We start from the raw sequence: 13146 nt of genomic DNA, 5'->3' as shown, positions 1-13146 counted from the left end.
TGGGACATTATAAAATCCTGCTCCTACATTGCAGTCTGAGCCGCAGGACTTGTAGGTATTAAGCCACATTTTAGCTGGTGTACGTCAGCACATGGTCACTGACTTCGATGGAGCTACACCAATTTATACCAGTTGGTGATCTTGCCCACTCTGATCTGAATGCCTCAGCTGGTGCTGAGTGAAGTGTACTGGACAAAAGGCTTTTGCTGCCTCTTGGAAGGTGTAGATAGCATTGCCCCTTTATAGGTCAGCTGGTTCCTGGGCTGTAAGGAAGCACAGTTCCCTACCTCACCCCACTAGAGACAGACCTCTCAGAGCAGTACTAGCCATCCTGTGCCCTGCAGCCAAATTATGGTTGTGCCCTGTGTGGATCAGCAATGGGCAGAGGGTTTTTTGTGGCCTTTCCCCCTGTCTAATGCTCCTATGCAGGTCCAACCACTGTTTGACCCTAAAGTTCTAAAGCCAAAATAAAAATGCCAAACTTCAGAATAAAAGAAAAGGCAGGATTTCAGCTGCAGTTTTAAAGCCTTTTGAATGTTTCAACTCAGTCTAAACAGTATCTGCCTTTCCATTGCTTTTTAATGCTTCAACAGCTTTGTCCATCACTGTGTCTCCAAGATAAGGCATGTGGGCGAAAACCATCTTTCAACAATTCCAACCGTTTACCAATTCCACACTAATGCACTTGGAAACGAGGCATAGAGGAGTTTGCTCTGTACTCTATGCACACATCAATTCCAAAATATTAATGTTCAGACGTGCACATACTACAGTCTCATTTTTCTGTTTGAAAAACAAAAGTGATCTTATTATTTTGTTCAAAAGCTTCACCATCAAGCCTAGCAGCTGAATTGAGAGGTAACTCATCTTGACGTATAAGGTATTAGCCGGAGATATCCAGAGAAGTAGAGATAAGAACACTATATTCCCCCTTAGCATCTATTTATAGCAGCCATGCTAGCTCACAGAAAATGAGAAACCAAATAGGTAGCAACTTTCTAGGTACAATAACTCCTCATTTAACGTTGTAGTTGTGTTCCTGAAAAATGCGACTTTAAGTTAAAAGATGTTAAGCGAATCCAATTTCCCCATAAGAATGAATGTATATGGGGGGGTTAGGTTCCAGGGAATTTTTTTTTTGCCGTACAGTACAATACTATAGTTGGGAGGTGCTCCCACCTTACCCCACACAGGCACAGCCCACTGGCACTGGAGACAATGAGGCAGGCAAGGAGGCTGAAGGTGCTATAAGCTAGGAGAAGCACCTTGCGCAGCAGCAGCAGCAGCAGCAGCAGCTTCCCCTACTCTGCAAGCACCAGGGGTGGGGGGGTTCAACTCTCGGCCCGCTCATGCCACTCCTTCCCCCAAGCCCCCACCCTTAACCCGCCTATTCTTCCCCCCCTCCTTCTCCCTTTACTCCGCACACCTTGTCCTCACTCCTCCTCCCTCCCTCCCCTGCCTCCTGCCTGTGGCAATCAGCTGGCTTGCAGCATTCAGGAGGCAGGAAGGAGAAGTGAGGACATGGTGCGCAGGCTCCCCCACCCTCCTGAACACTGCAAGCCAGCTGATTGCCACGGGCAGGAGGAAGGGGAAGGAGGGGGGAGGTGCACCGCGTCCTCCCTCCTCCCCCCTCCCTCCTTCCCATGGCAATCAGCTGGCTTGCGATGTTCAGGGGGCAGGAGGGAGTGGGGAACAGCAAGGACTCGGCACACAGGCTCCCCGCTCCCTCCCCTGCCTCCTGCCCATGGCAGTCAGCTGGTTTATGGCGTTCAGAAGGCAGAGGGAGCCTGCGCGCTGGGTCCTCGCTCTTTCCCCCTCCCTTCTGAACACCGCAAGCCAGCTGATTTCTGTGGGCAGGAGGCGGGGGGAAGAGGGGGAAGGCGCTGATCCGCGGGGTCTGCCTGCAGGCGGGAGGTGCTGTGGGGGGGCATAGAGGAGCTGATGGGGGGCTGCCAGCTGTGGACAAAGCAGGCAGCCAAATGACGTTATAGCGAAGCATTGTATAACTTTAAATGAAGCATGTTCTGTAACTGAGCAGGAACATAAGATCAAAACAACATTAAGCGAGAGGATGTTAAAAGGGCAGTTACTGTACCTATTATCCATCAATCAAATTCCTCTTCAATACCCACTTCTCTTCTGACACCTACAGCAAATTAGCAAACCACTGATGGCTAAGCTGAGCAATACCAACTGATTCTGTTTATTTAATTTTATCAAACATTTAAGATTGTTTGGAACCATCAAGAAAGCGAGAATGGTCTTGTGGTTAAGGCACCTGGGACACTGGAGATCTGAGTTCAGTTTCTGGTTCTGCCACAGAATCCTCGTGTGACTGCACAAGTCATTTAATCTCTCTTTGCCTCATTCTCCATCTGTAAAGTAGGGCTGGTAATACTTCCTACCCACCCTTTGCCTATGTACTTTGTGTGGTGTTTGAGGGAAGCACTATCTCTTTCTATGTATATGTACAACACCTAGCAGAGTGGAGCCCGAATCCTAATTTGTGCCACTAAGCGCTATTTAATATAAGTAATAACAACAACAACAACAACCTTGTGCAATAATTATATACCAATTAATTCTCTCATAATTACCCTTGCCTTCCTTCCAACCTTCCCTCCTTTAACATGAGCATTTCCCAGGATCAATTTGTGCATCATTTACATCTGTCTAAAAATGTTAGCTAACCTCTGACATCTGTGTAGTAGCTTTCATTTGGGAAGCAGTAGTGGCTGGCACATCCCCTTGTTTGTCAATCGGCTGACAATCATCCTGAAAAATTCCAAACAGTCTGTCACATCAAAATGAATAGGAAACATATTTATTTACATAATAAAAAGGGTACCACCGAAAATGTTAAGTTCTATAAATCCCACAGAATTTTACCTGAACTTGCCCAGAATCATCAGGATTGCAGGCAACAAAGGGAGAGATACGCTTTATTTCACAGAAGGCACAAACACCAGTGCTGATACATCTTGAGCAACTGGCAATACATAAAACAGATAGTTTGCATCAAATACAGGGATTAAGCAAATACATTAAGAAATACATTTGTGAACACGAAATTTCAAGTTATGCAAAAAGTACAAAACTAACAGAATAACACTGTAAATCTTTAAACTATATTAAAATGAGCAAAACACTTATCTGTGTTATAATCTCCAGTAGGTCCAGTGTTCCACCCACCAAGGAGAAAGAAGAGAGGCTCCCTGCAACTCTTCCCTATCTCAATGTTTATTACAGTCAGAAAAAGAAAAGTGTTGATTAAGGGGTATACGAACACAGGACATAGAACTGGAAGGGACCTCCTTGGATCATTAAATCCAGTCCCCTGCTATCGCAGGCAACCCTGTCATATATATAATCTTGTTCATAATCTACCCACATCCTGTATGAGTAACTCCCACTGCTCTCAGTAAGAGTTCTCAGTTCAAAATAAGCCCAGAATATGGTGCTAAAAAATGGATGTGTAGATACAACTGCTCCTTGGGTTTCAATATTACTACTATTTCATTAGGTGTTACTTTCTGCTGTTAACATCACAACAAATGGCATCACTGCTTTAATAGGAGAAAACACCTTAAGATGAACTTCATACACTTTTCTGGGTCTTCTGTATCCATTCATCCAGGTTAGACCATGGGAGGGTACAACATGGCCCTCAGCCCTTACACACGTAAAATGTCCACTGATACCAGGTTACAGCCTTTATTATTTCAGTGGGAGTTAGCATTGTTATAACAACCCTCCTGTAGCTGCCAGGGGCTTATAAGAAATATCTCTTTTTATCATTTGATTTTAAAACAGACACCACATGAAAGCAGCTTTATAAAGCCACAAAAAAGAGGAGAGGATATAGGCCAGGAAAAGGGATTTCTTGGCCTCTGGTGAAGTGCATCCCTCTTTTTAAATACTTAAAAAAATAACATCCACACACCTCAGATACACAGCCCTTAGTGAACATATTTAGAAAACAAACTCTTACTTTTTCAACTGAAATGTTTCTGACAAATTCCAAGAATCAACGATGAGTGTCACTTCAACAGCTGAAATATCTGGAAAAAAGTTACCTGTATTAGATGTATGTTGGTTACCATGTTACAAGAAATAACTGAATATACATTGACTTAATCTTAGCAGCCAACATACATCAAGCTGCATCCTGGTTGGTATGTTTGTGCTCTCTTTCTCCCTCTTCCCTCACATTAACACTTTTGCTTTATATAACAACAAAAACAACAACATTTTGTCTTTCCACAGCAACTTCCATACCAAATTCTCAAAACACTTTACACACTTTTATAATTTAAGCTTGGCATCACTCCTGTGAGGTAGGAAAGTAATATTATCTTCATGCTAAGAGAAACTCCCTCACAGAGGAATTCACAGAATCATAGAATATCACGGTTGGAGGGACCTCAGGAAGTCATCTAGTCCAACCCCCTGCTCAAAGCAGGACCAATCCCCAACTAAATCATCCCAGCCAGGGCTTTGTCAAGCCTGACCTTAAAACTCGAAGAAGGAATTCTACCACCTCCGTTGGTACCTATTCCAGTGCTTCACCAATCCTCCCAATTGAAAAGTTTTCCTATATCAACCTAAACCTCCCCACAGCAATTGAGACCATACTCCTTGTTCTGTCATCTGCTACCACTGAGAACATCTAGATCCACCTTTGGAACCCTTTCAGGTAGTTGAAAGCACTATCAAAAATCCCCCCTCATTCTTCTCTTCTGCAGACTAAACAATCCCAGTTCCCTCAGCCTCTCTCCATAAGTCAGTGCTCCAGCCTCCTAATTCATTTTGTTGCCCTCCGCGGGACTCTTTCAATTTTTCCACATCCTTCTTCTAAGTGTGGGCCAAAACAGTACTCCAAGATGAAGGTCTCACCAGGAGTGTCGAATTGAGGAGAATCCCTCATCTGCTGGCAATGCCCACTTATACAGCCCAAAATCATTAGCTTCTTGGCAACAAGGGCACACAGCTGACTCATATCCACTCTCATCCACTGTAACCCCAGGTCCTTTCTGCAGAACTGCTCCTAGCCATTCGGTCCCTAGTCTATAGAGTGCATTGGATTCTTCAACCTAAGTGCAGGACTCGCACTTGTCCTTGCTTGAACCTCATCAGATTATTTTTGGCCCATCACTAATTTGTCTAGGTCCCTCTGTATTCCATCCCTACCTCAGTGCATCTACCACCTCCCTAAGTTTAGTGTCATTCCTGCAAACTTGCTAGCATGCTGTCCATGCCATCTCCAGAATCATTAAATGAAGATATTGAACAAACCAGCCCCAGGACCGCCCCCTTGGGGCACTCTGCCTTGATACTGGCTGCCAACTAGACATGAGAGCCATTGTCACAACTCACTAAGCCCAACGATCTAGCCAGCTTTATCCTTCTTATAGTCCATTCAATCCAACCCAATACTTCTTTAACTTGCTGGCAAGAATACTGTGGGACCGTATCAAAGCTTTTGCAAAGTTCAAGAATATCACATCCACTGCTTTCCCTCATCCACAGAGCAGTTATCTCCTCACAAAAGGCAATTAGGTTAGTCAGAGCATTGAACTTCCCTTGGTGAATACCATGCGGACGTTCCCGATCACTTTCCTCTCCTCTAAGTGCTTTCGAATTGAATTCATGAGGACCTAGCTCCATGATTTTTCCAGAGGACTGAGATGAGGCTGACTGCCTTTAGTTCCGCAGATCCTCTTTCGTTCCCTTTTTAAAACGGTGGCACTTACAATTAGCCTTTTCCACATCCAGGACCTCCCCCATTCGCCATGAGTTTTCAAGAGATAATGGCCCATGGCTCTGCAATCACATCCGCCAACTCCTTTAGCACCCTCAGATGCAGCGCATCCGGTCCCATGGACTTGTGTTCATCCAGTTTTTCTAAATAGTCCTGAACCACTTCTTTCTCCACAGAGGGCTGGTCACCTCCTCCCCACGCTGTGCTGCCCAGTGCAGTAGTCTGGGAGCTCATCTTGTTTGTGAAGACAGAGGCAAAAAAAGCATTGAGTACATTAGCTTTTTCCACATCCTCTGTCACTAGACTGCCTCCCTCATTCAGTAAGGGGCCCACACTTTCCTTGACTTTCTTCTTGCTCCTAACATACCTGAAGAAATCCTTCTTGTTGCCCTTGAAATCCCTTGCTAGCTGCAAATTAAGTGACTTCCCCAGGATTACACAGCACGTCTGTGGCAAAACCTGAATTTCCCAACTTCCAGGCTTGTGCTTTAACCACTAAACAGGTGCTTCTCTTCATAAACAATACTTCCTCCTCTTTCTGTCTCAAACTCTTCTACAAATTGTGCTACCTACACAGTAGCATTTTTTTATCCTGTTTAAATATTTTATGATTATAAAATATGATTTGCAATTATTTCAGCCAGTAATTACTATAACAACAATTCACTGGCAGCTATGGAACGAAAGGATAACCCTAACCCTAACCCTCTCTCATATGCTGAATACCACATTCAAAAGTATAGCCAGACATTTGCCACTTAAGCTATGATGTGTGCTTTGCAATGGTCCCTTATATTTTTGTGAGCGTGTGTGCATGCACATGCATGCAGAACAAATAACTGCCCAAGCTCAAGTTACACTTACCCACCTATGTGTGTTAGCTGGTCACGGTCAACCCTGGGACGAACACTGACTTTGGGACTACTCATAGGGTTAAGTACTTTGCCACAATGGGGCCAGAACGCCAAATTTTTAAAGGTATTTTAGTAATCTAAAGATGCAGATAGGCACCTAGCAGGATTTGAAAATTCACACTAAGGCATATCTGCATCTCTAGGCACATAAAAACCTTTAAAAATCTGGTCCATAGTGCATAAAGTTAACCACGCGCCTAAGTCACTGCATGATCAAAGACTTAATTGGTCATAATTCACCATTTATTAATAAGTGCTTGAATGGGGGGAGGGGAGAGAGAATGAGCAAAGGAAAGATATTTTGCTGCTTCTGGTGGAGTTTATGCCTTCTTTAAATACTAAAACAAATGGCTCTTTCCTTGGCTGATCAAGTTGTTAGCGGAAAAACAGCTATTGATTTCAGTATGAGTTGGACTGAGCCGAAGAAGAATGCATCAGATTGCACTGAGCAGCAGCTGTTTTCCCTGGTGAGAAAATCACAGGAACCTCACAAAGGCCCTTTCTCACAGGGTGAGGGCAACTCAATATCAGATAGCGTGTACTTTTCAACAGACTTTCCATTCCCATGGTTCTATTAGTAACTGATGTGTAGCAGTAGTCATAGCTGTAATAAAATGACAGTAGCACCTAGAAGCTCTAGTTGAGTTCAGGGCCCCATTTGTGCTAGGCATTGTAAAAACACATTGTAAGCAACAGACCCTCCCCCCATAAAAAAAGAGGGGGGAACTGACAAATTCTACAGCTGTGCTAACGTGGCTCATGGGAGTGGGTCAATAATAGGCATTATAAAAGTTCCTAATGTATTTATGACACTACTTGCATTTTTAAAAGGCCATTAATATGTATTTACAACAGACAGCTTAATGCCCTGGAGTCATCCTCTATTATCCCAGCTGTCACACACTTATGACAATAGATTTCCCCTTTGTTTTTAACAATCAATATTAGAAAAAGATATCAACACACACAGAAATACATTTAAGCAACAGCTCGGGCTGTGAAGCCTGTGACTCCAGTGGGAGTTTTGCCTGAGCAAAGACTGTAGGATGAGATCTTAAGACCTCGACACTGCAAGTAGCTCCCAGTGGGAACAAGACTCCATCTGTGCAGAGCTCTTTGCAGGTTTGGGGTCTACAGTAAAATCAAGACTGTTCAGAAATTAAAGCTGATGTTTCATTTATCCCTTTACATGGGAGTATTAAAAGAGGATCAGATCTATGCATACTGTTACGTATCTTTTGGTCTACAATATTTAGGAAAGGAGAAAAGGTTAATACTAGAGTTTTAGTGTCTACGTTAAATTTCCTTATCCCACTGTTTTTTGTCAAACTCTCAGTACATTTTAAAGATGTTTTATTTTTGTGTTCACTAATATGATTGCAACCTTTCCTGCCATTTGTTTTAGAGCTCTCTTTTCTGCTTTGGCACCAATAGTTTCTAGTGGACTAGAGAAAAATTGTAAAACAGATCTTTAAAAGATCCATATATATCCACAAAGATCCATGAAGCAATGCACAGGGAAAAAAGATTATGTTACTAATTGAACAGAAATTGGTGTCATGGATTACCTTCTGAGCTACTTTGGGACTGAATCCTGAATTTCAGAAAGTGAATTCCAAGCTTATAATAATTCACAACCTGATTCTAAAACTTACACTCATCCAAGTCAGGAAACATACCACATAACCTATCTGTCCAATCAGAATAATTCAGATTTTTAATACTCACAACTAACTGCTCATGAACAAAGCCATGGACTAAGAACTACTGCAGAATGATGCAGTGAATAACTCTGAATAATGAATGAAATCAAGAATAGATTTGTTCACAGTCAATTCACTGTCTTTTTGCAGGCAATTCACAAACATGAAGAGGCAAAATTTATCAAATAAATTAATCTTTACAATTATCACTCAGCCAATCACCATTGAACCCTAAGTTTTTCTGTCTACAGTTGATAAACAATGTATTGTAAAAACACTGTTGACTAACATTAAACTATAATTCAGATATACATACCCAAATTTTTCTCTCATTTCACACTGGTACAACAGTATTAAAAGCCAAATTCTGGTCTCCCACATGAGAACAGAATTTGATTCTTAACCACTAATTCACAGTAGTTTTCAACATCTCTTGCCAGTAGTCTCTAAACAAAGCTATTTTCCAGAAAAAAGTTAAGAGACTGTATGAGAAGGTATTAAACAGCATACTTTGCAGTATAAACAAAATCAACCCTGCCCCTCAGTCTAATTCAGACTGAAATCAATAGGCGTTTAACCACGTAATTGAGGGCAGAATTGAGCCCAAAGTAGGTATAACATTATAAGCATGAATGTACGTGTGACAGCTGCTATCTTAGCCAACACAGCGGAGGCTAGACCAAGCACTTCCAGAGGTAAAAGATTAAACTAGTATTGGTTGAGCTAAAGAGATATGGCTTCCCAGATGCCAGTTGAAACAACTCAAATTCTCTGCAGATTGGTTCAGAAGGGGACCTATGAACATCTTCAGTAGATGGTTACATATAAACAAAACTTGAACGATCAAGCACACTCTAATATGTTCAAATTACTTGCCAAAATAAGAATCAAGTGTTTTTCAAATGAAAAACCTTAATACAAAGTATGGTCTACATCAGTGGTCACCAACTGGTCAATTGCGATCGACTGGTTGATCCTGGAGCCTCTGCCAGTCGATCGCGATCTCTGGTCGCTAAAAGCTGGCAGCGCAGCGGGGCTCATGCAGGCTGCCTGCCTTCCCTGGCCCCATGCGGTCCCAAGCGGCTGGCTGCTGGCACATCTCTGTGGCCCCAGGAATGTATGAGCCTGAGGCGGTTCTGTGCGCTGCCCCCTTGCCCCCAGCACTGTCCCTGCCCTGCAGGAGCAGTGCTTGCGGGTGCAGGCAGTGCATGGAGACATGAGAGCAGAGACATGACAGAACCCAGCTGCTTCCAGGAGCGGTGTGGGGCCACGGCAGGCAGGCAGCTGACCAGGACCTGCCTGTGGTAAGCGCCTCCCAGCTGGAGCCTGCACCTTGCACCCCCTCTTGCATCCCAACCCCCTGCCCCAGCCTGAAGCCCCCTCGTTAGGGTGACCAGACGTTCTGATAAAATAGGGACTGTCCCGATATCAAGCAGTTTGTCCCGCGTCCCGACCAAAGTACGGTTGGGACGCCAGTTGTCCTGATATTTTGTTTCAGGTGGGTTTTTGTTTTGTTTTTCTTGTTGCTCTGGGCGGTGGTGACAGGCAGGGGAGTGCTTTTTCAATTGTTACACTCACCTGTCACGTCTGGGTCTCAGTGATATTTCCGCGGAGGGTACTTCCTTCTTTGGCAGCAAGGCTTATTACCCGCCACCGAAATGACGCCGAAGACCGTCAGTGATTGAGGGCCCCTCCGCCAAAGTGCTGCCGAAGACTCAGACGGGTGAGTGTAACAATTGAAAAGGATGCGGCGGTCTCAATATTTTGGACTTCTCATCTGGTCACCCTACCCCTCGTGTACCCAAACTCCCTCCCAGAGCCCGCACCTCAGCATGGACCCCAACCCATTGCCGCAGCCCAAACACTCCGCCCCAGCCTAGACATCCCACAGTTGAGAATGTTACAGTGATTTGTGACAATCCCTGAAGGATTTTGGATCTATAATCCACAAATGACACTAACAAAAACTAAAACTCAGGAAATGTCCAGTGGATTCTATGAAATTAGGTACAGTGTGACCATATGATCCCTGCACCCAAATTCCCTCCCAGAGCTTGCACCCCTCACTTCTGCATCCCAACCCTCTGCCCAAGGCTCAGCCAAGAGCCCACTCCCACACTCTGAACCCCTTGGCCCCAGCCCAGTGAAAGTCAGTGAGGGTGGGGGAGAGTGAGCGACGGAGGATGGGGGGAATTGAGTGAGCGGGGAGGGGCCCTGGGGAAGGAGCGGGGCAGATCCTGGGTTGATTTTAAATTCAAAAAGTGACCTTGTGAGTAAAAAGATTGGAGACCACTGATCTATACCTTATGCTCACTGGGCATGCATTTACTGTTGGTTTTAATCAGTAAAAAAGGATAATGAATAAGTATTTAACATGTGGATGCTAAATAAACATACCCCTGTTGATTAATGCTGCATTATTTAGATTGCAAGAACAGGTCATGATTTGTGGCTCTTCTTTTTTACAAAGTACTTGGTTGATTTTTGTATCTTTCACAATACAAACAAAGTGTCCTTTGGAGACTGCTGAAACATCTCCAACTGCAGTCACAACAATCTAAAAAAAAAAGGAAAAATACAATTGATTACTTGCAATATTTATTAAATTGCCTTCCTGTCTTCACACAAGTTCAAACTATGTAAAGTGCAGAGAAAAACTACCATGTCAGAAGCAGACAGATTCACCAGAGGCCCATCAAAGGGAATTCCAAGCAAGGAAGGATACAAAAAAGATGTTGATGAGAGCTACTGCACTACTGAATTTGTTAAAATCAGAGGTGTGTGAATAGGGAGAAAAAATATTTTTTAATATTTTGACAACTGTTTAATTGAATTTTGCTTTGGCGGTGTTATGCTCCTTTATATTCCCTTTTCACAAATATTTGTTCAGGTCTGTATAAATGTTCATGGAAAGTTAACTTTTGGGTCTATATCCAAAATGCATTTAATTACAATATAAAATCTGTTTTGTACTAAATTGGTTGGAAGTAATTTATAAATGTTAGCTCATGCAATCAAGAAACAAAATGAATATCACACAAATTGGGTGGTCAACCACACAGTTCAAAAAATGAATACTCAAAGCAATACTTGTGGTGAACAGATAATGAGCAAATCCATAAAGCGAAATTTGTTTGCAAGAGACCTCCAAACAAGCTCAGATAGTGAGCAAATTAGTACAAAATGCAGTCTGTTTCTGGACAATTCTCCAAAGGACAAAGGGGCTGTGTTTGCCCAATATATTAATCATTATGAATTGTTTACCCCTGTCATAAACAGATAGTTAAGGGATAATGTCTCTTTTACCTGTAAAGGGTTAAGAAGCTCAGTGAACCTGGCTGACACCTGACCAGAGGACCAATCCGGGGACAAGATACTTTCAAATCTTGGTGGAGGGAAGTCTTTGTTTGTGCTGTTTGTGTTGTTTGTTGCTCACTCTTGGGGCTAAGAGGGACCAGACGTGCACCCAGGTTTTCTCCAATCTTTCTGAATCAGTCTCTCATGTTTCAAAATAGTAAGTCCTAGCTAGAAAAGGCGGATTAGTGTTATGTTCGTTTTCTTACTTGTAAATGTGTATGTTGCTGGAAGGATTTTTACCTCTGTTTGCAGTAACTTTGAATCTCAGGCTAGGGGAGGGGAAGTCCCTCTAGTCTATATGAATCTGAATACCCTGTAAGCATTTTACACCCTGATTTTACAGAGATAATTTTTACTTTTCTTTCTTTTATTAAAAGTTTTCTTTTTTAAGAACCTGATTGATTTTTCTCCCCTTGTTTAAGACCCAAGGATTGGGTCTGAACTCACCAGGGATTGGGGGCGGGGGAAGGAGTGGGGGGAAGGTTAATTCCTCTTTGTTTTAAGAGTTTGGATCAGTGTAGCCTCTCAGGGTAACCCAGGAAGGGGAAAGTCTGGGAGGGGGTAAGGAGGGGGAATGGTTTATTTCTCCTTGTTTTAAGACCCAAGGGGTTTGGGTCTTGGATTCCCCAGGGAAGGTTTTGGGGGAACAGAAAGTGTGCCAAACACTATATTTTGGCTGCTGGGAGCGTTATCAGATCTAAGCTAGGAATTAAGCTTAGAAGGGTCCATGCAGGTCCCCACTTTTTGGACACTAGAGTTCAAAGTGGGGGAAAAAAACTTTGACAACCCCACTCAAGTCAAGAATAATTGATCAGGTGATAGTGGTAGTGCTGATTGCAGGTGGGACATTTGTAACGGTGGCAGGAGCAGTAAGAGTGACACTTGTATCAGAATAAGCTATAAACAGCTTTAGGCCTCGTGGTGTTTAGCAAACATATTTCAATCTTTTTCTTACTGCCAGAAATATGTCTCAGAAATGGAGGGAATACAAAGCAAAGAGAAGCAAAATCAGTCATGATGCTGGAGTGACTGATGTACAAGGAAAGATTAACAGAGGTAAAGATGAATAGGCTGGCAACCCGCCTACAATGATTTAAAGGATGCGATCAACGAGGCGATAGAAGAATTATTTAAGAGGGTGCAGGGGATATATTAATATAAAGGGATGAAATTAAGACTATTGAGACTGAACACCAGAAAAAAAATTCTAAAAGTGAGATCTACTACAGAAGGAATGAAAGCTGCATTGGTATTCAGATATAAAACTAGACTCCACAGTACATATTTTTTTTTTGTGCTAACAGGAGGATCCTTTTTGAACTCCTATAGAATTTTTAAAATAACTCTGTAGTGCATAGAGCACCGGGCTGGGACTCAAGAGACCTCGGCTCTATTCCCAGTTTGACCATTG

General features: G+C 43.0%; 1 protein-coding gene across 1 annotated transcript in view; it reads right to left on the bottom strand.

Moving 5' to 3' along the window:
- PLXNC1 (plexin C1) overlaps window positions 1-13146 on the bottom strand; it is a 95910-nt gene that overhangs the window by 58984 nt on the left and 23780 nt on the right. Inside the window, exons 6-9 of the mRNA XM_032778954.2 lie at window positions 10776-10935; window positions 3992-4061; window positions 2890-2989; window positions 2692-2775 (exon numbers count right to left, since the gene is read on the bottom strand). Coding sequence (XP_032634845.1) covers window positions 2692-2775; window positions 2890-2989; window positions 3992-4061; window positions 10776-10935 — 414 coding nt within the window. The remainder of the gene's footprint in view (window positions 1-2691; window positions 2776-2889; window positions 2990-3991; window positions 4062-10775; window positions 10936-13146) is intronic.

The sequence above is a fragment of the Chelonoidis abingdonii genome, chromosome 1 (genome assembly GCF_003597395.2).
Source record: "Chelonoidis abingdonii isolate Lonesome George chromosome 1, CheloAbing_2.0, whole genome shotgun sequence".
In the NCBI taxonomy this organism is placed as follows: domain Eukaryota; kingdom Metazoa; phylum Chordata; order Testudines; family Testudinidae; genus Chelonoidis; species Chelonoidis abingdonii.
Note: the sequence above shows the minus strand (reverse complement) of the source record. Positions and strands in the feature narration are given on the sequence as shown.